This window comes from Micromys minutus (genome assembly GCF_963924665.1).
Source record: "Micromys minutus genome assembly, chromosome: 6".
NCBI classification, from domain to species: Eukaryota; Metazoa; Chordata; class Mammalia; order Rodentia; family Muridae; genus Micromys; species Micromys minutus.
In genome coordinates this window covers 48410399-48432527 of record NC_137975.1, presented here as the reverse complement: position 1 = coordinate 48432527, position 22129 = coordinate 48410399, and the positions used below count along the sequence as shown (strand labels likewise).

At 38.8% G+C, this 22129-nt stretch overlaps 1 protein-coding gene across 1 annotated transcript in view; it reads right to left on the bottom strand.

The window, feature by feature from the left end:
* Positions 1 to 5851: 5851 nt before the first annotated feature.
* Positions 5852 to 22129, bottom strand: part of TRDMT1 (tRNA aspartic acid methyltransferase 1) — a gene marked incomplete at its 3' end in the record, with an annotated part of 33274 nt that continues 16996 nt past the window's right edge. Inside the window, exons 3-11 of the mRNA XM_080918190.1 lie at positions 18720 to 18796; positions 16781 to 16852; positions 16174 to 16239; positions 15433 to 15502; positions 14615 to 14698; positions 13175 to 13518; positions 10382 to 10439; positions 9999 to 10128; positions 5852 to 5952 (exon numbers count right to left, since the gene is read on the bottom strand). Of these exons, the coding sequence (XP_080774316.1) occupies positions 5852 to 5952; positions 9999 to 10128; positions 10382 to 10439; positions 13175 to 13518; positions 14615 to 14698; positions 15433 to 15502; positions 16174 to 16239; positions 16781 to 16852; positions 18720 to 18796 (1002 nt within the window). The remainder of the gene's footprint in view (positions 5953 to 9998; positions 10129 to 10381; positions 10440 to 13174; positions 13519 to 14614; positions 14699 to 15432; positions 15503 to 16173; positions 16240 to 16780; positions 16853 to 18719; positions 18797 to 22129) is intronic.

Here is a 22129-nt window from a genome sequence, read left to right as displayed (position 1 = left end):
GGATACCTAGTGCCCCCCCCCCCCAAAAAAAGGTGACTCCGACCTTGGTACATAGGGTGTGAACTTGGGAGGCTTAGGAAAACTACTGAAGTTCATGAAAACCAATTTTAGAATGAAAATGTTTTTTTGTTTGTTTACTGATAGATTTGATGTGACAGCAACCCAACCCAGTTGAGAAATGCCTCGTACAAAGATTCTATGAGCAGCTGATCTGGACTCATTTGAGTGTCCTCAGTAAAGAGGAGAAGTTTAAGAATGGATAAGAATCTCTGAGAAACAAATGGTTTTGACAACAAAGGGTAGTTGAAATCTTCGAGGACAGCTAAGAGTGCAGCTCCAGACCCACCCTCTTTCTGCCTCACCACGTCTAGGTGATCTCATCTGATTACAGAGCCGACCCAGCTAAACAACCACATTCACTCGTAGTTTCAATCCTTCCCAGTAAGAACAGATGCCAGCCAAAGGCAAAGTGAGTACACAGGAAACCATGTGTGTGCAAGCAAAGGCATGGGAAAGATATAACGCTAAAAAGAAGAGTCTTATGGGAAAACAGCCTCTCCCCTACTTTTTGTAAAACTGTTTATGGTACTATTTACAGGGAAAATAATATTTTTGAAGCTTTACAGTCATGTTGTATTTGAACATGGGGTCAGAGAGATGACTCAGCTACCAAGCCTCCTGCCCTAAGTTCAATCCCTCGGACTCCCATGGGAGAGCTGACTCCTTCAAGTTGTCTTCTGATCCTTATATGCATGCCACCGAATGTATATGCACGTGGGAACACACATACAAGCACAATAAATACATATGATGAAAAATTTTAGAAATGAAAAGAAGACTCAGAAGCTATGGTAACTACAACACACTTATTTGAGAACATGGAGAAGGCAAAACAGCTTTTTGCACAAGCCTGTGTTTCTTGAGCAAATAAATCCAAAGCTAAGAGAAACAAAAGAGTAATGCTCAGCAGGGGCATAGAAGTAATGTACTTTATATGTATGTAACAAAATATCACAGCGAGCCTCACTCTCCTGCAGAATTCATGTGCACATTAACAGAATGTGCCCAAGTGGGATGTTACTATGCAGTACTGTAGAGCCTCAGTATCTAGCTTGCTTTCTGTGGCTTCAGGATTTAACTATGGCCAAAACATGAGTAAAAAAATCTCAGAAATGACCCATAAGTTAAGAACAAATGAAAAACATACAAACAAAAAGCACAGAAAAATACCCAGCATATACTCCTTAAGAATTTCTTTTCTTTCCAGGAAACATGGTGGCAAGCAGTTGGCTGTTAGAAGCTTAAGATGGAAGATGTCTAGATGTTTAGTGTCCCATGTAAAGCATGTGAAGTGTTCTTCCAGATGACAACTTACAGGCACATGCCAGACAGAGTTGAAGAATGAAGAAAAATAATCAGAGGAGAGATTCTTGTCGAGCTGCTATGATTGTATGCGGTGCACACAGGCAGTGATTGCTGGCAGAAAGGCTGAAAGGGTCAAGGGACCTGAAGGCCAAATCTTTGAAAATAACCCAAACCAGTGTAATCACAGGCTTCAAATCCAAAGTCCACTTCTCAAAGTCCAAACCCGAGGGCAGTGGCACTTAAGCAAGCTATGTATTTAAAACAGCTCCCAGGTGAAGAGCAAATTACATGTAAATTCTTCTCTTTATGTCCCATGGCCTTCACTTCTCATGTGTGTATGTGTGTGCATGCGCACGAAAGTTGAGATTCAGACCTCACACTGTCATTAAGGTACAACCCCTGAACAAGTTACGGTTCTGCCCAACAACTTAAGGAATACAAGAAAGCACATTTAAAAAGATGATGTGAGCTGAAAACGGAGCCTTGTGTTGACTTGGCTTGTAGAAACCTCTTGGTTCTCTATAATGAAGTTTTCAAGACCAACCAGTGAGCAGAATCCCTTTGGGTTGGATGGAGAAACAGTTCACCTGCAAAGTACATCTATTAGTATGTGTGCTGTGGGCTGAACACAACATCTTTTGTTCTGTGCTAACACAACTAAATCAGTTGTAATGTCCTTGGTATCATTTCTTCCTCCCCAGAATCCTCCCAGCTAACATCTTGATCTGAGTGATGCTGAGATTTAAGCCAAAGACAAGATGTAATTTATTTTCAAGCACTCTACCCTCTAACAATGCAACCAGTATTGTCTGTATTGGGCGTGGCACCACGCATCAATACGTGGGTGCTTAGTAGGGGAGCCAGCTGCTAGAGTAACTGAAAAGCTTCTTCATCAAGTACATTTACCTCTTTAAAAAGCTAAATTGGTGCAGTGTTGCACTTCTCTGGGTCATGTTTGCCTCACACTCATGCTACCAACTAGGTATATCCTCTACACCAATAAGCCAGGCATGGCGCGACTTACCTGGTAATCCCAGCATCTGGGAGCAGAGGCAGAAGGATCAGAAGTTCGAGGTCATTCTCAACTACATTGCAAGCTTGGAGTTAGTTTCAACTACAAGAGACATTGCTTCAAAAAGAAAGGGAGGGAAGGAGGGAAGGAGGAAGGGAGGTAGGGAAGGAAGGAGGAAGTGATCATTCCAAACAGTTATCTTAGTACTTTTAGCATGGGGTAACCCTTCACCATTTATCCTTTCAACTGCAAATTTCGTTCAAAGGTTCTAGCTGTTGAGGACAAACTGGACCGGCAGCTGCATGGATCTGCACACTTTGCTAGGCAAGAGCAGTTGTAGCCGTGGGGTAATGGCTAGAACTCAATGCACTAGGTCCTCTGGAAAAGGTGTCTCTTTCCCTCCCCTTCCTTAGACTTCATCGGCTGCTCACAATGGTCCAGTTTCACTCCTAAGACTACTCATCTGCCAAGCTATTTTCCAATATACGTCATCCTGTTTGTATTAATTTTGATCTACTCATCCGTTTGGGGCCTGTAAAGCACCAAGATTATGGCAAGGAATAAGTACCTTAGCATAATTATATAGCATAGCACAGATGGGGCAGGAATCAAACCCCATTCCCTGGAAAGAACTAACTGTAACTAAGTGCTTGTTATAATATTGTTCAATTGGGTACTGGATCTTATAATTACAACATAATTGTAAGCATAGTATAATATAGCTAAACCATAAACCATTTTCTTTCTTTTTTAAAAAGATTTATTTATTTTATTTATATAAATACAGTGTTGCTGTCTTCAGACACACCAGAAGAGGGCATCGAATTCCATTACAGATGGTTGCGAGCCACCATGTGGTTGCTGGGAATTGAACTCAGGTCCTCTGGAAGAGCAGTCAGTGCTCTTAACTGCTGAGCCATCTCTCCAGCCCCAACCTTTTCTTGATAAGAATTTTTCATCAGTAAAGATAGCCTACATGAACTTGCACCACGATGACTTCAGATTGTAATTATGAGATTTTAATGAGGGTCATCTTTAAAATCATATACAAATGTACAGTGATGGTTGATACATACATAGCTTATAGCTTTGATATGCCAATATTTACCTGAGTTCAGAAGTCATTTTAAATTTTCAGTATAATCTAAGTAATATAAAATAAACCATTCAACAGACTTTAAGTGTACAGTTCAGTGGCACTAAGCACATTCACCATGTCCAACCAGCAATGCCCCCACCTTCAGAACCTTCCGTTCGTAAACAGAAACTCTGTACCTGCTAAACACTGACTTCCTAGTCCCCTCCTCCCAACCCCTGCAAGCACTGCCCTCCTTACTGTCTCTGTGAACCTGACCCACAGCGGAATGAACCCACTCTTGTCTTTTCATGACTGGATGATTTCATTAGCAGGTCCCCAAGGCTCCAGGTGATAGTATGCATTATAAAGCCATTCCAGGCAGTACTGACTTGTATTCTAGTATATGTCAGCAACACATTTTATTTATCTGTTCATTACTGATGCCATGATTGGACAGAGAAAAAGTTAATTCAAAGTCAGTACTATAAAGGATGGGGTAGCACCATAGGAAAATAGCAGCATGGTTTCCTTCCTTACCCTTACTGGCACATAAGCTGTGCCATATGCCTTAGACAAATTTAACCCGAAGGCTGACAAGGCAAAAGCACCCTGGTAATAACTAACTAAAAGGAAGGATGTACAAATGAAGGTAGGACAATGAGGTTTTATCTTGAGATTAAGATTAACAAAGAAGCCAGATTTAGTATTGCTGGCCTTTGATTCTAGCTAGCACACCGGAGGTTGGGGCAGACAGACCCCTCTAAGTTAGAAGTCAGACTGGATTAGATAGCAAATTCCAGGCCACCCAGGGCTACACACTGAGACCTGTCTCAAAAAAAAAAAAAAAAAGAACCTGCATTTTTCCATTTTTCAAAGATATGATTAAGAATTTATGAACATTTTTTCTAATACATTCTCCTAATTGATGTCTATGTTAGATGATGATTAGGTGATGACAATTTGGTTTAAAATGTATACATTTGTCTAAAAAATGGTGGATGAATTAAGAAAAAGAGTAATATCTTAAGAGTCATAAAATGTTCTAACTTTTTAAATAATATTAATTCTTTGAGAATGTCGTACAATTTATTTGGATCATATTTACACTCCCTTCTCTATCCACCCAATTTTGTGTCCTCTTAAAAAAAGTCAAGCCCCATTTGCGTTGCTCAAATATTCTTGAGTATAAGCCTACCCTGGGGTGTGCTCCACATACCAAGACTCACACCTTCGAAGCAAGCAAACTGACTCTTCCTCTCTCAGCAGCTGCTGAAGTACCAACAGCCTCTCAGCTAGGGGCGTGCCTGGGTACCCACTCTACCCCGCTCCATGCTGGGATCCTGCCTGGGATTCAAGCTCATGCAGGTCTCTTGCATGCTGTCCCCTAGCTATGAGTCCACATGAGCAGTGGTCCTGCTGTACCTGGAAAGCACTTTTCTAAAGTCATCCACCACTTCTGGCTCTTACAATGTTCTTGCTTCCTCTTCTGCAATGATCCCTGAGCCTCAGGCGGGAGGGGAGTGACAGATGTGTCCCCCTGAGGGCTGAGTGCTCCATAGTCTCTTGTTCTCCGGGTTTCTGTATTGCCATCTACTGCCTGACGCTTACCTGTTGAATGTTTCGGGAAACACTAATCTATGGCAGAAGGATAACTAACTCATCAGGAATCATTTAATACGATGCCCACTTAACAGAATACTAGTAGCTTACCCGCTCAGGCCCATGACCTATCTAGCCACAGGTCTTTGAACCAGATAACATGGCCAGGTATGGACCCTATCTCATTGATCAGGCCTTAAATCAAATCATAGAGCAGTTGGCTATTCCCGTGACACTCATGGGCATATCTTAGCAGGATAGCCACTACTGTAGTATCCTGGTTTATAGCCAGTTAAGAATAATGGTTATTTTTGTTTACAGTAGCATAAACAGCAGTATGAAAGCTAGCCAGAAGGGATGAAGCTTCCAGGTCTACATGCAATTAGTTTCTCCATGTTATATAAAACAATTTTTAAATTAACATACAAAAATATTTTTTAAGGATCAATATATGATTCATGTCATACTTTATAAAGTACTAATATAGATATAAAAATTCAAACATTCTTAGATTTGTTTATAGCATGATATATAAAAGATATTTAATATAAATGTTTAAAGCTTTACAAAAATATTTGCCCATAAAGCAAAAACAGCAATGTGAAGTTTGTTAGACACAGTAATATAAATTTAAGGAAACAATTTGATATGCACACTTAAGTTCCCCCTGAATTATCCACTAAAATGCAATTGAAATAATTTCGTTGAATTTTGTAAGAATTAATTCAAGATAGAATTCTGGAATTACTGTGTAGAATTAGAGGCATACTATGATGCCTCTCAGAGGCATCTGCAAATCATTCGCACAGGACTGTGAGGAGCTTGGCTACCACATGCACATTGAGGCTGTTGCCAAGCAGCCGGTAACGCTGCTTCACTGTCGTCTTCTCAGGAAATCCTAGAAAACAGAGGTGGCATTTACAACACAACCACTTACAATCCGATTTCCACAGATAAAAGATTCCTTTTAGTAAAAGCACATGGTTATTTTATAAATAAACCCACACCTTCATGGTCCATGAAGGCCCTATGTATAATGGAGGGCCTACACAATGTATCTATCACCTTGTGACACTGTGGTTGTGGTTGTGTGTACTCGTACTCTTTGATGCTCACACAATGATGAAATTGCCTGAGGACACAATTCTCAAAAAAGTATATTCATTATTAAAACACAAAAGATGGTAAATTGCTAATAGGACCATGAGGTTTTACTAATAAATGGGAATTTGGAGACCAGAATACTATATAATATCATTCTATAATGTTAAGACAACGAGATGCTACATAACACAATTATACCTCATAATATCAGAGTATGGTTAATGCAAATATGTACTCAGAGTTTACAGAAACATATGTGTTAAAACACTTTGGTTGCTACTAGTTTCCTTGGTAGTTGTTTTACTTAACAGCATTTTTATAATTTACATCCCACAAAATTTACCTCTTAAAAATATGTGATTCATGCATTTTAGGATTGAATTCACAAACATCTGCATTTTCATTACTTCAAAATAAAATTTTAAAAAAAATCAAGCAAAGAAAACAACAACAACAAAAACCCCAAATCCCTTGTCCCGTCAACAGTTGCCCGGGGTTCCTTCTCCCTGCCCCCCTACAACCTCTACCTTTTGATGCTACTACAGATTTGGCTATTCGAATTTCATATAAATGGAACCAGGTGACATGTTATGTCTGCCTTTTTACAGTTATCATAATGTTTTTAATGTTCATTCACATTACAGCAAGCTCTAGTACTTACTTTTTAGTACTTAATAATATTTTAATGGATAAAACATATTTTACTTATCCATACTAATTGGTAAACATTTCAGTTGTTTTCACTTTGAGATTTTATATATAAGAATATATACAGATTATTAAGGTTTTTACTTGGATAAGTATCTGGACATAAAACTGCTGACTTGTATATTACGTTTAATGTTTGCAAAGATGTTACACTAGTTTACTTCACTCTGATGGATATGAAATAATGTTTCACTGTGGTTTGACTTACATTTCTCTAATCACTGAAAATGTTAGGCATTCTCTTCATGTGTTTATTAGCTATCTGCCTATCTTTGAGGAAATGTATATTCAAATCATTTTCACATTTTAGAAAATATTTATTTATTTATATGTGCAGTGATTGAGTTTTTTGTTTTGTTTTTGTTTTGTTTTTCTGGTTTTGCCCACATGCATGTCTGTGTACTCACAGGCAGTTGTGAGCTGTCACGTGGGTTTGGGAATTAACTGAACCCAGGTCCTATGGAAGAGCAGCCAATGCTCTCAAATGCTGAGCCATCTCTCCAGGCCTCATTTTCACATTTTTCAGTTGGATTATTTTCTATTTATTAAGTAGTAAGAGTTCTTTATATATTCTGTAGAGTACTGGTTTCCATAATTTGCTTCCATAAACTGACTTTCTCCTATCTGATTTAATCACATTCAGTGAGCTTTGAAATAATTAAGGCGCATCAAGAGTAGTAGACTTTCATTAGGTCCAGTTGCTTTACCAATACTATACTATTGATTGCACTAAGACAGTGGGGATCACTACAGTAAAGCTGCAGCTCCAACTGAGCATGACTGTAAAGCCTGTGTCCTACAGATAATAAGCACAGCAAGCACACGGCTAATGCCAAACCGACTTAGTTCCAAATAACCAGGAGGACAGATGTGCATACAGACAATCCTTTACCCAATCCTAGGGGGTGGCCTTAGTGATATTTAGATGACATTAAGGGAAAACGTTGAGTTTAGAAACAGAATTTTGTTTTCTACTGATATAAAGTCTAAGCTAAGTGATGGAACAATTACATAGTTTTTAACTTAAAAGGTGTTGTTTTTAAGAACTTAGATGTATTAAAGTAATAATGTCTTCAAAACTAAAACCATATAGGAAGTACAAACCTTTCTCCCAATAAAGGTTCGTGTCTCTCACTCAGCAAGCTAGTCACACACACACACACACACACACACACACACACACACACACACACACGTAGGCAATCACAAGACACCAGGACAAAATGAACAGAAACATCAATAGGAATCCATTGTTGCCAGGGGACAAATGGCTCGGATGATGTCCATTTTTGTGCCCACAGCCGATAATGTTGGAAACACATGAAGGACAGCTGAGATGGTAAGAGATGGGCAAACTGTCAGCACAAGCACAGTATGTATTCTAAAAGAGCATCCAGCAATTCAAATATGTGACATAACAAAATATGAGGCCAGGGATTTGAAAAGGAACTGAGTCAGCCCAGCTCCTCGGCTACAATGTCTGCACTTTGTGACATCAACTAAGACAAGGAATGTCTGGGTCTTTCTCCAGCAACAATCTTTAAGCGACTGAGCCCTGAATGAGATGACCAAAAAGGAAAAATAGAAATCTTCTTCTTTTTAAATTAAAAAAGACAATAAGACACAATTACAGCATTTCCCTTTTCTCCCTCCAATCTCCCCTATTCTTCCACCCACTCTCATTCAAATATGGTCTGTCTTTCTTAACCACTGTTATTACACATGCACATGCACACACACATACACATACATACACACACATACACAATGTATAAATATATAGCTAAAAACTGCAACAATGATAAACTTTTAAAAAGACAGGAGTCAAACATAAGCCAGTTGCTGTGGCTATGCTCATAGAAGCATCAAGAACAGACAGTGAAGTGCTCAGCTTGTCAGTGAGCAAGAGGACTGGGATCCAAGACCTGGTCCTTACATTTGTTATTTCGAATCTTAAACAAGATCTCTTTCACCTCACAGGGATGCACCGATTGCACTACTCCCTGGATTTAATAAAGCTTCCCTTCTATGATCAAATCCTCAAGCAGGGTTCTCAGAGGCAGACCTTTCCCTTCTTGCCCTAGAGCAGACTTTGTTGCCCTAGGTTGTCTTTCTCTTTGCCAGTTTAGCCAGGTATGAAGAACACTTTGAGGCCTTGGTGTTAAAAAAACAAGGATCTGTCTCTTAGTGCTGAGAGTGAGGATGGCAATGGAAGTGGGGGAGGGGGAGATCTTGGGGCCACTATAAGAACACACAGGGAAGTGTCCAAGGCTTCCTGGGGCTAATCCCTGGATTTCCTGCACTTCTGTGAAGTTAGGACTTTGCCTTCCCTTTATCTTTGCTTTTGTATGTGAACTCCCCTGCTGTAGGTCCCCCAAGGCTTTTGAATGCCCCTTACATTCCTTGTCTGGAGAACAAAGTCAAACAACTGATAAGAATGTATCTGGCCAAAATGAAAAACAACACAAATACAACCCTTATCCACCAACTAGCCAACTCAACCACCCTTTACCTTCTTCATTAGAGAAAACCAGTTGAGCCCAGCTGAACCTATCCAAGCCTGGTTGTACTACCTGTAATCCCTGTTACTGAAGGGGCTGAGGCTGGAGGATCATGAATTTAAGGACTTCTGGGGCTAGAGAGCAGGCTCATGATTAGTCAACTTAAAAAGTATGTCTCAATATACGAATAAATACAAAGGGAAGAGCTGGAGGATGTGGCTTGCTTGGTAAAGCACACTTGAGGCCCGAGTTAATAAAATAACAGCAAAATAAGCCTATTGAAGGGTTCCTGCCTCCAGTCTAGTATGGAGTTACCAAGTCAGACATATGGAAACAAGAATTTAAGTAGAAAGGGAATTCAACCAACTTTCACTACCATTCTGCCCTCAGGCTCCTCGGGGCCTTCACTAGACTGAAGGTAGAGGAGAATGAGGGGAGGAGGGAACTGACTGAAACGTGGCTGATGTGAAGACAAGGCAGGAAAGTGCCTGAAGAATGCGGAACAGAATGGGGCATTCACAACCTCAACTGTCCTGGCAGGGATTCACTCATAAAATACCCATGTGAGTGGCTAAGGAAGTGCGGAGAGCTTTAATGAAGTAAACTTGTGCACTACATGGGTTTCACATACCAAATTCTGGAGGAAATCCCTGGAGATTTGCAATTTCTTTAGGTGTGAAATATCGCAGTTTAAGCATTGACAACTTTGCTATCTTTTCTTCTGGTGGCAAATCAGTAAGAGATTTATAGATATTCTCAATCTGTTAAAAAAAAATCCAAAAGAAATTAAAAGTTCTATATGACCAGGCTTAAGATTTTTACATGTTAGGCAGCTTAAGACAAGAGATCAACAAGCAAAAGAATCACTTCCCAGAAAAGAAATTGTTTGTGTCTGTGCATAAGTAAAATATGGGCCATCTGTTGAACATTTGAAATTATTTTAGTAGTCTTAAGTTAAATGTTTACAGTAACGCTGTTGAATGCAAAGTTTTAGTTTAACAACATACATTGTACCTGCACATCCTCTGCAGTCTGTAACACGGAGCCCGTCCCTTCTATGTAGCTTCCATACCTGAAAAAGGTAACATGACTATTATGTAACACCTGATATATTTTAATGCCAAATATTTAAAATAATTCTTTGTGTGTATATGTTCATATACGAGTGTGTGTTCATGTGTGTGTGTATTCATGTGTGAGTGTGTATATTCATGCATGAGTGTGTGTGTGTATGGGTATGCAAGTGTGTGTGTACATGCATGTATGTGGAGGTCCAAGGCCAACCCTGGCTGTCATGTCTTCAAGCACAATCCAAGGTTCTGTGGGGGCATGCTCTCTCACTGGTATTAAACCAGCAAACAGGTCAAATTGTCCAGCCAGCAAGGCCCGGGATCTAGTGATCATTTCCCCAGAGCCAGGAACACCAGTGAATGCCACCATACCTACTACATCTACATGTGTTCTTGGTTCTTACTGGGGTCCTTGTGCTTACTGAAAGCACCACACTCAATAGGGAATCACCCAAGATTTTTTTTCTATAAAATATTTTTAAGTGATAAAATATTTATAGAATGACATGCATTTATATTTTTGAAACATTTTGAATAGTAACATATAAATATGCTTTATAATTTAAAATAAAACAAATTCTATTTAAGCTTTTCCAAAACTAAATGTGGCAATTGAGTTGTATAAAGACCACTGAATGATGTCTTAGTATTTTTATATTAATTGTTATATCTGCAATGTTCCTTGCTAGAAAATACAAACTATATAATAAAGGTTCCTGCCACATAAAACCAAATGTATAAATAAAAACATACCATTACTATTATTTTGATAATGCCTGAATTATAATTTCTTCTCAGGATCCCAAACCTTCTGCTCTCTAGTAACACATGTGCACAGTCCACTGAGCCTGAGCTTAACTCATTAGACCTGTACTCTTTTACTATCATTTTCATTCAAGAATTAGTTAAAAATTGTACAGGAAGTATAAAGTACTTGCGAAATGAAAGGTATGTTGTCAAGCTGCCTTTCTATCACATGAGCACTCTCACTCCATAGTAAGGACAATTTACAAATTAGAACGGTACATCAGGGAAAAGAACTATTCTTTCTGCACCACCTTTTCATATGCTCTATACAGTTAAGTGTGAGTGTGTGCACACACATGCACACCATATTTAGCAGAAGAGAATGCCACAGTAAGGTTTTCTTTATGTCATCTTTATGATAGAAAGAATATCAAGATTACTTTTTATTACAAAATTGATAAGCACTATTTTATGAGAGTCCTAAACAGAACCTATTGGACTTGGTAATAGACAAGAGCTGAGTGAAATCGTCTTAAAGTAATAAATCCTTTCTCCTAGAAGCACAGGGCAGATCATAAAATCAGAGTGAGTTTACATGGCTGCAGGACAGCCCTGTCTTTTCCAGAGACAGAAAACTAGCAGAGAAAAAAATAATACAAAAAAGGCTTGACTTGTCACATCACACCACTGCCTAGCCATTTGGGGACCATACACAAAATAGAGAGAGGGTCTTCAATTTTCTTATCCTAAAATTCCCAGATTCCCCCATCATTCTAAGATTTTGAAAAACTGACAAAGAAAATTGTCATAAGTCAAGAAACCCAGAGCAAAAGCCTAAATATTCAATAATAGAAAACCAATAAAACAAATTATGAACCTTTTTTACCAACAAAAAAAAGGGATTTTCATATTACCATTCAACAGTATCCAAAGATTACGATTATCTTCCCAGTCAGCAGTCACCAGTTTGGAAATCCCTCTGTGCCCTCTTACAAAAGATTACTCCAGCGGGGCCTGTTGATTGTTTTTGCCCCTTATGGGGGGGTAGAGAGTGTCATGGACTTCACCTGAGTATCTAGCTGTTCCCTGCTACATGTGCTGTGTAATTCTGCCTTAATTGCACATGACCTTGGGGGTGGCAGAGTAAATAGGCTCAGGGAGACTAGATGAAGTAAGTCTTACATCTGTGTACATACAGGCAAAAATCCATCCTCCTTACTGGGTAAAGACTTTCCGGGAGCAGTCTTCTGGGAGGCAGGAGCATCCCACCCCTGAAAGTAGTCCATCACCCACTCATGCTCCGGAAAGAATCGCGATAAACTCAGTGATTCCATAGAGCTAATGCTGCTGGAATCGCGCTGCAGTGTTGGCTAGGGCCTTATGAGAACTGGTACGGCAGCCATGATGAGAACAAGCGTTATGTTTGGCTCAGGAAGCAGTACTAGCAACAGCCTCTTTGGAAGGTCAGCTCGCACACTGATGTCAGAGGCTGGCGGCCTCAGACAGGAGATGGCCAACACACATATACAGTAGGGTTTTTATTATCTTAGTAACTTCACTTTTGACATATGTGAATACATTATTTATTTAAAAGCCTAGATAAGTTTTAAATTTTAAACTGTAACTAGATTCAATTTTATTTCTTTTGATTAAAATATAATTTTTAAATATACTGATAGACATCATTTTTGAGGTTTAATGTGTCTCACAGAAAGGTAATAAAATTAACAATTCACAAACTATGGAAATCATGTAAACACAAGTATTTAAGCTGGACAAATGGCCTTGTTTTTTGTGAACATTTTGTGGGTGGTGCACAGAATGTTCTGCACAAGGAATGCTCACTCTTGGTCTAATTGCCAATTGGGGAAAAAAGTCAAGTCTACAACAAACACTTCACAAAAATACTTCTTGTTCTGAGAACTAAAAGACTAGCTATGAAACACGATTCCTTCAGATACAACACAGAAGGAGTCTCTTTCAAACTTACCCTTTAGTAAAGCACATGGACCTTCTGGAAGTAGGCCTGACAATATCTAGTAAGAGAGCGTACCGCAGCAATAACTTTGGTGGTAAAAGGTACTGATCTGTGTCATCATCTTCAAGGAACTCTTTCAGCATCTGCACAGAGAGGTCACTGTCCTGCTGGCGTTTCCTGTCAATTTCTTCTGCAGTCTCAAGCTTAAAGAGAATGGTATCTTTTCCAGAACATTGTGTGCTGTTGCTATCAAAGCAGACATCTGGTTCAGTTCTTTTCACCTTTAGGTCACTTTCTTCAACTACTGCACATTTTTGTGGCTGAACAGTTACAATTTTGGGAAACTCCATCAGTATCTAGCATTATATTAAAAAAATACACAAACTGTTAATGTTTTATTTAAAATAAGAAACAAATCAATATGTTAACTAAATTCATGCAAACCTTTTAGCTTTTATCAGGTTGATGTTAAAAACAGTCTAGTTTGCTTGCACTGACATAAGTTACTGTCAGAAGTTATTAGCCACCCAGTCATATAAAGTGAGCTGCAGAGCCTTTACTTCACAGAATTCCTGTTTGTTGTACTTACTAATGGAAAAGCTCACAAAATTTAAACACAGCAGCACTGCTGGAAAAGAAATTTAAAAGCAACACTGATGCTGGAAAATGCACATGGATCTAAAGTTTACCAAGCTCCTTCATTAAAAAGGAAGTGCTAAAGCATCCTCAAATCTAAAACCAAACTCAGTGTTTTTCACTGAAAATGTCTATGCCCCATGGGGGTGAAGGTGGGCAGAAGGACTATATTGGCAACTCATAAGCTTGTAGAAACTTCTATTTTACAAATGAGAAAATATTAGAGAAATTGTAGTTCTTACTATAGGACTGACTGGCTGTTGAGCTTTATTCGTGGTGGTTATACAGAGCAAAGTTTATTGAGCCACTGAAATAGTTATTTTTCTTCCTTTCCTATGGAAATGTATAAAATCATTCACCAAGAATCTCGGCTTAGCAGTTGAGAATTTGATGTTAGTGTCTAACTAATTATTACTACACTTTAACCAAGATAAATAATACTGGTGTCAGGGACAGTATAATAATATGTTTAAGCAGGCCAATTAAAAGATAGCACAGTATATTTTATCATAAGTAATCACTGATTAATGGTTTTAACTGAAAAAAGGAAAAGACAAATATAACAGTTATGGAAGTTATGATGGGACACAAAAAATAACACTAACAATAATTTTTACACTTACAAAGCCTTTGTGAGGTTTGGCTTTGTTTGGTTTAGTGAAAAGTGACATCAGGAGAAGCAGGGGCCTGAAAATGGACATGAAGATGACCTGAACTATAAACTCAATGGGTACAGGAGCCCTACACAGTTACTGAGAAACTGGCAGACTGAGATTCATTCACAAGTAAATAGTAATATCCGTACAACAACAATACCTGGCCAGGGGCCTGGAAAGGGAAAGGTTGTGACTGAAGCTTTGCTATGAGAAAATACCGTAGCCGTGAGTTTGGAATGCCGAGCTGTAGGAAGAACAGAAAGGCTGGTTACCAAGTGAAAACTCAGGAGGTTTTAGCATCTTCAGCACCTAGAGTAAAGACTCAGGGAGACATGCACATAGTTTCTGCCAAAGCAAATAACATGATAATAGTAAAAACATTAAATTCAAATGTAGCCATTCTTGGTAATTATTACTTTAATTTTAAAGAGGAGGATTTATTCTAGAACAGGCGCTGATATGACAACTTATGTGTTAAAATTTTCAACTAGATTTTCTTGTCACTGGTGGACAAAGAACTATATAGTACAGCTGCTGACGATAAGAACAATAACAAACAACAGCACTCACAAAATCAGTCCTTCAAAAGTTGAGTGGTTTGATTTCTTACATGAAATGAAAGCAATGCTTGCAACCTAATGTCACATAATGCAAAGGAATTATAAATAATATGCCTACTTTGCTTTCAATCTTGAATTGAGCATTAATGAGTACAAGACATCCAATTTACATGTAAAAGTTCTATATATTTTCAAAACCTACAATGATTTATTTTCCAAAAAGAAAATGCATGAGATTTAATGAAGCTACTTTATGTACAAGCAAATCAACAAGCATACACCATGTTCGTCAGAAAGTGAGATCCATGTCTGAGCTAATTTCACACTTACATGAAATACTAAATATAGATCTATTTTGTTTATTACAACAAATTCTCCTAAATGACACATGTATAAAGGTTTGAATTGTGGTACCTACAGAGGAAGGAGACAATAGGAACTCTTGATACTGAAAGCCACAGGCTTCCAGTGTTTGTATCAGCCGCCCTCTGGAAAGAGAAAAAGAGTCAAAGTGAAAAGCGGCCAGCCCTTAGAAATGGTATTCTTACATAAGAGCACAAATGACACTTACTCATCAGTAAAACCCGACTGTACTCAAGCCCTTTAGAGACAAGGCTTCTAAGTTAGTCCTTGGGAAACTGCATTTTAATAGTAAGATAACAGAGGACTCTCTAGAACAAGTAAATAAAGCTGCCAGACAAGTTCCGATTGATGTCAGCCTGACGTGTTAATTAAAGAGCTCTAGAACTGCAGCTACAGCTTCCCAGGGTCACATAAGAGGGACAGTTACAGCAGCAGGTGACTCAAGGACTTGGGGAGATGTAGCGTTTGTCCACACAGGACTATCTGACAGAGTCCTGCCTCTGGCTTCTCCCATCTAAGTAGGGCAGTAAGTCTTCATTGTGAGACCACTCTTAATGAAAACATTCTACCTAGAAATACTTACTACTAAAAACAGTGCTCTTTCTGGAAGATCAAGGTAAGAACAGAACAAGATTTTGTAATATTTTAAATTATTGGTAAAAAGCATACTAATTAATAAAGCTTATATCTTATAAAATGTCAGAATATATACTTATTATTGAGATCTTTATCTCAGAACAGTGCTTATCATACAATATAGCAAGTCTAAAACATATGCAAGACAAACATTTTTTACCTTGTAGAAGATACTTCAAAACCTTTGACATTTTCTAAAAGGATATACTTGGGTAATTTTTGTAATCTAAAAACCAAAAATAAACAAAAAGACAAACATTGAATAAAAAGAAATTAAAAAAAATCACAACTTGTGAGAAATGGGGTTTAAATAATTTTCTAGATCTTTTAAAAATGATTGTAACTATTTTATTCATTTTTCTCAAGACATGATATATACTTGAAAAAGTTCACACTTGAAGAGTTAATTGCATTGGAGTACATCTCAAAATGTGGGCTTTCATAGGGCTTCTGCGCTGCGAACCTCAAAGGGCTGCCATTCACCAGCACGGGCTGTCATTCAGCGGGTGGTGTGGTTCACTAGCACTGGAACAACTTTAATCACTACTACCAATAAGTAAAGGCAACAGAGTTTAGCTGGTTACTGAGTCCTGTCACTCACTACGGAGGCAAGCATAACACTATAAAACACTTGCTGTTATTTTATAGTTGTGGCAAAAGAAGGGTGCACGTAACAACCACTAATCTCTACAAAACAACAAACACTGCATCCTTCCATACCCACAGCTTTAAATCTAAGGTAAGTGTACAGGAATCTGAATTTTTACCTTGGGAGAATATCTAGAATATACAAGAAGCTATTTGTCCTTGGATCAGTCATATCCCCCTGTAGGCCAATTCTAAAACAGCAAAGAAAACACATGAGTTTATCAAAAATTGTATGTAATGATATCAAAAAGACTTAGTCAGTTAAAAGAATTTAAATAAGTTGATCTTCACCATAAGGAACAAATGAAAGAAAAGAAGCTGGTTGAGTGGGTAGCAATCTGGAGCAGATGCCACTGGAGATAAGCACCATTTAAGCACACTAAACAATGAGGAATACCAAGATAATCCTGTCCAACGTAAACAGACGCTTGATCTCAGGGTTTTACTTTACAAGCAGGAATCGCAGCTTAGGCAAACTAGGGTCAGCACATGTAAACAGGAGGTACTGGGCTCGCAAACAAATCATTCAAAGGGTCACAATATGGTCAAGGTCCAAGTAGAAAGGAACACTTAGACTGGGTCTGAATAACAGAAAGGAAGATCAGGTTTTTAGACTTCAGTGCTTCATACTCTGAAGCTATGTGACATCCCTGTGACTTCCCAATACCTGACACCAAGGCTAAATCTATCAGTGGGTCTGAGGCTTATTAGCTGGGGATTAAACTGCATTTGAACAGATTCCTCAGAAATCATCAGTTTTTATGTTCTGTTTCTTTCCACTCAGAGCTGGTCAGAGCTGGTCAGTGCTGGCATCAGCAGCTGGAATGAGGTATACAGTGAAGACACTGAGTTCACGGAGCTGCAGTCTGTCTTACACACACTAGGCTACACACTCCCATAAGCTTAAACCTACCTTCATATGGAATGCCATCTGCCACTTCTGATAAACCCCTACTCTCCTTTCAGACACAGCTCGGATCATGCTTCTGGAAAAATTTCCCTTTCTAGGCATGATACATGCCATTTTTTCCCTCTGTGTTCTCGTGGTACTTCCAGAGTTCTTACAGTGCCAAATACAATTTATATAATACTAATTTATGAGTCATCCCTTTCAACTGTACTCTGGAGATCAGCAACGACAGCATCAAACACATCACATGACATGTAATCATAATAAACCCTCAAGGAGATAAACTTCCTCAAGTTCAAAGATGTTAGAAAGTAATATAAGAATATTTTCTTGAATCAGAATATTTGTGACCTAACACTCAGTCAGTCATATTAATAGGATGTATAGAAATGAGTACTAAATAATGGCTCTGACCTTGTCTAACTGTACAGTTTCGGGAAAGTTAACCTATCTACGCCTCAGTTTCTCACTTTCAAAATAATAGTAACAACAAGACCCTATTACTATAGCCACTTAATTTATTCTTTAAAATAGTAAAAATGATTTAGGTATAATTTGAGACATAGTTCCTTGAGACACATTTTTAAAAGTTACTATACAAATCTGAAATGAGAAATTATAATGTGGCTATGAAAAATCTGAATTTTAATATTAATTTTGAGAAATACACAAATTGTAAATACATGCTAAACTAGCTTTGAATTTTTCATGCTACTTACATATAAAATATTTAAGGAAATTTGGTTTCACCGATCAGAATTAGCTATGAGTGCCCAAGAACAAGTACCATTATCTGAAAGGAAGATAAATGTACCTTAGATATACCTGTACTATAGTATCACATATTTACTGTTGAGCAAATTAGTTCACTATTTTGACTATAACTATAGATTCCTATGCTCCATGCTGAATTATAAACATCTAAAATGAGGGAATCCATTTACAAAGTATTTTAAAGCTTTGAAAGTATAGTTATGGTCTTCAATTTTCTTTGCTCTTCCCTTCTCCCTTCTTTCCTTCTTCTATCTCCCTTTTGGGGGGGTCATGATTTGAACCCAGGGTCTTATATGTGCTAGTCAACCATTTTCTTAGCTGTATTTCCAGCCCACATACTCTTCCTAAAGAAAAACCACACTTATTACACATACCTTGTGAATGGCTGACATGGGGGGCTCATTAAAATCATATTGAAAGACAGCTTGTCAAACTCTTCCAATGAAATACCCTAAGAAATAAACATTTAAAGAAAAAAAAAGCACATAGAATGAATATAAAGAGAACTACAGACATCAGAGATCACAGTTTACACAACACGGTGCTTTCCAATGCAGCTTTATACTAATGTCCCAAAGCACTCTTGTGAGGAAGCTGTAGGAAGGGACAGTGGCTTCCTCCACAACACTAACTCCTCTGTGAAGACTCCTGTGTAACTCTGCTGCTCTTGGACTCGACCATGTAGAACTTTGTTTTGTAATTATCCATAACGGCAAAGGTCTGGGGGATCTTGAGCGCCCGCCCATCAATATGCTTCTCTGTCAGTGAGTGCGAAGCAGTGAGCAGCTGCACTCTTGTCTGCTGTTCTGTCCATATAAGAGCAAATTCAAGGGCTTCGTGTTCAGATATCAGCAATTACTTTATTGTTTTGTCCTTGGCACAAGGAACTTCAAATGATTTAGAAAAGGGAAATTAAAATGACACCTAACTTGTTCTACTTACACAAGCCTATAAAACACATATATGTGTGCACACATAGATCAGAAGATAAACAATAAGAACACGTCAGGGACTTGCCAACACTCCTTTAAGCACCTTTGCTAGAAATATAAAAAGAATAGAGCAGCATAGCAACCTCTATAATTCTTATTACAAATCTCTAGCAAGTTTAAATATTTTGGAAAAGCAGGAAATGTATGGTTGACCTGGGAACGAGCCAGTTGTCTCTGTTAAGTTAGTGACATACACAAGGCCAGGAATTAACACATGGATCTTGAGGAAGTACTCATTTTTTTCTAATTTTATTACCAGGTTTAAATGTTCAAAAAAGGCCACTGAATTTTATGAATGCTCTCAGATGTTCTGTTCCTCTCTCCAAAATGAGGAATAATAACATTAAATAATAACAAGAAACTTTACTTTTAATACTAGTAAATTTCTAAAAGGAAGGCCACTTTGGTCGCATCACGAACATCCTTCAGATGTGCTTCTGATCACTTTGCTCATGTTTTACTTATAGCTATGAAGTCTATACTTAGAAGACAGTGGCTTTCCCATCTTGTAGCATAGGTGGATAAACAATGTCGACTTACAGCTGGCTGGCTACTCCTTAGCCTACCATGCCCTGTGCAGGTATTTTATGCACTTACACTTACAGCACGTGTGTGCCTTCTGAGGACTATACCAGTTACCATGCTAATGTTTTACCTTGAAACCATTTACCAGTGTCAGCTGAGTCCCTTTCATCCTTTATCCCCACTTTCCTGCATTCATCTGTTCACTTTATAAGTACAATATGTTCGTCCATTCAGCAACTGTACCATTTACATGGCAGTCAGTGTCACATACAACAATGACCAAACTCAGTGAAGTGTCTGCTTGTGACATCTATGCAGTAGTCACTAGTGATTTCCCACTTGTGAGCTTGAGAGATTAACCGAGTATTTGATTTTATCTAGAGCTTTTTGACTAAGGAGTTCCACATGATAACAGACTTCTCTGGCAGGCTTTCCAGAGAAAGCTGTCTTCTTCAAGGCAGACCTGATGCAGTCAAGACTGTATTCCAGTGTCTGAAGGGAGCTGCAATCAAGGTCTTGCTGCCCTGGACAATCAAGCTCTTAGCGTAGCTATCTGCTCAGTCTCAGAGTGCCCATTCATTCCAAATGAACTCATTTCTTCATTCGAAATCTTCATATCTGAAGTCATGATATTGCCTGCTAGAAAAAAAGGAGGAGACTGAAGGACAGTCCTCCCCCACACTATCTCAGTACCAAGCACACTTCCAGGCCTAGGCCTCCCACTCCCCCTGTCCTCATGCCTCTGCTCCCTAATCAGGGAGACAGCCTCCAGCAGACACAAGGTTAATGAATCCCTGTCAGGGTCTCCTTAGATCCTGGCTGGTATTTTATGACTTCACCTGCATGTGTTAACTGAAAAGGTCAAAGTCATAGAGGCAGAGTAAGCTGGTAGAAAACAGTAGCTGGTAGAAAGAGTAGCAAGCTCCAGGTAAGCCCCAGGAGTGAGTCAGGGCTATTTATTATACAGTATGGTGACTGACACTGTACTTGAAACTGCCCAGCAGGCTTGCACAAAGTAAAAATGTAGGGAAAGAATACACTAGTTTGCTCAGTGTGATGTTTGTATATGCTCTGCCCAGGGAGTGGCATTATTTGGAGGTGTGGCCTTGTTGGAGTAGGTGTGCCACTGTGGGCATGAGTTTTAAGATTCTATTCCTACTACTCCTAGCTGCCTGGAGCCAGTCTTCCACTGCCAGCCTTCAGAAGAAGATGTTGAACTCTTGGTTCTGTCTGCACCATACCTGACTAGATGCTGCCATGCTCCTGCCTTGATAGTAATGGACTGAGCCTCTGAACCTGTAAGCCAGCCCCAATTAAATGTTGTCCTTATAAGAGTTGCTTTGGTTATGGTATCTGTTCACAGGAGTTAAACCTTAACTAAGACAGAAGTTGGTACCAGAGACGGGGTATTACTGTGATAGGCCTGACCATGCTTTTGTTTGTTTGGAAGAATGTGGATTTGGAGACTTTGGATTTGGAAAGTTATGGGATGCTTTAAATGGGGCTTAATGGGCTATCCTAGTAGGAATATGGAAGACTTTGTTACTGAGAATGATATGAATTGTGCAGACCTGGCCCAAGAGGTTTCCGTGGAGAAGAACTTCAGTATGTAGCCTAGAGACTGTTTTTGTGGTATGTTGGTGAAGAATGTGCCTACTTTTTGCCTTTACCTGAAGAGTTGGCCTGAGGCTAAGGTGAAGAGACTCAGATTAATTTCACTGACAAAGGAAGTCTCAGATACGCCCATCATCATAGACTTTGTTCTTTGGTTAAGTCTCATGAAGAGCATGTTGAACAAGCATACCAAGGTTAGAAAGGAAAAATATAAAATGAATGGTTTGGTTATTAAAGGGGCACCAGGAAGTGAAATGGAACTGAATCCTATGTTCTAGGAGATAACAGATTAAGGGACTTTGGGACAAGATTCTACCCAGCTAATTTTAAATTCAGGCATGGTGAGTTTAACCCCAGAAAATAAAGCCAGATATCTGATCTCAAGGCCAGCCTAGGGCAGAGCAAGTTTTAGGTGAAGAAAAGCTCAAATCCAGGTGTGGTAGACACCTTTAATCCCAGAAGACAGGCATGCAGATCTCTGAGTTCAAGGTCAATCTACAGAGCAAGATGCAGAATGACCAGTAAGCAGTAAAGGAGTTGAAAACACAAAGCTAGTGATAATATAATAGAACAAGAGCACCATGTTCCAGATCTTGCCTTTGGAGGAGCCCTGAAGTTCATGTGTGAATTGCAGACATGCAAACAAGAAGCTA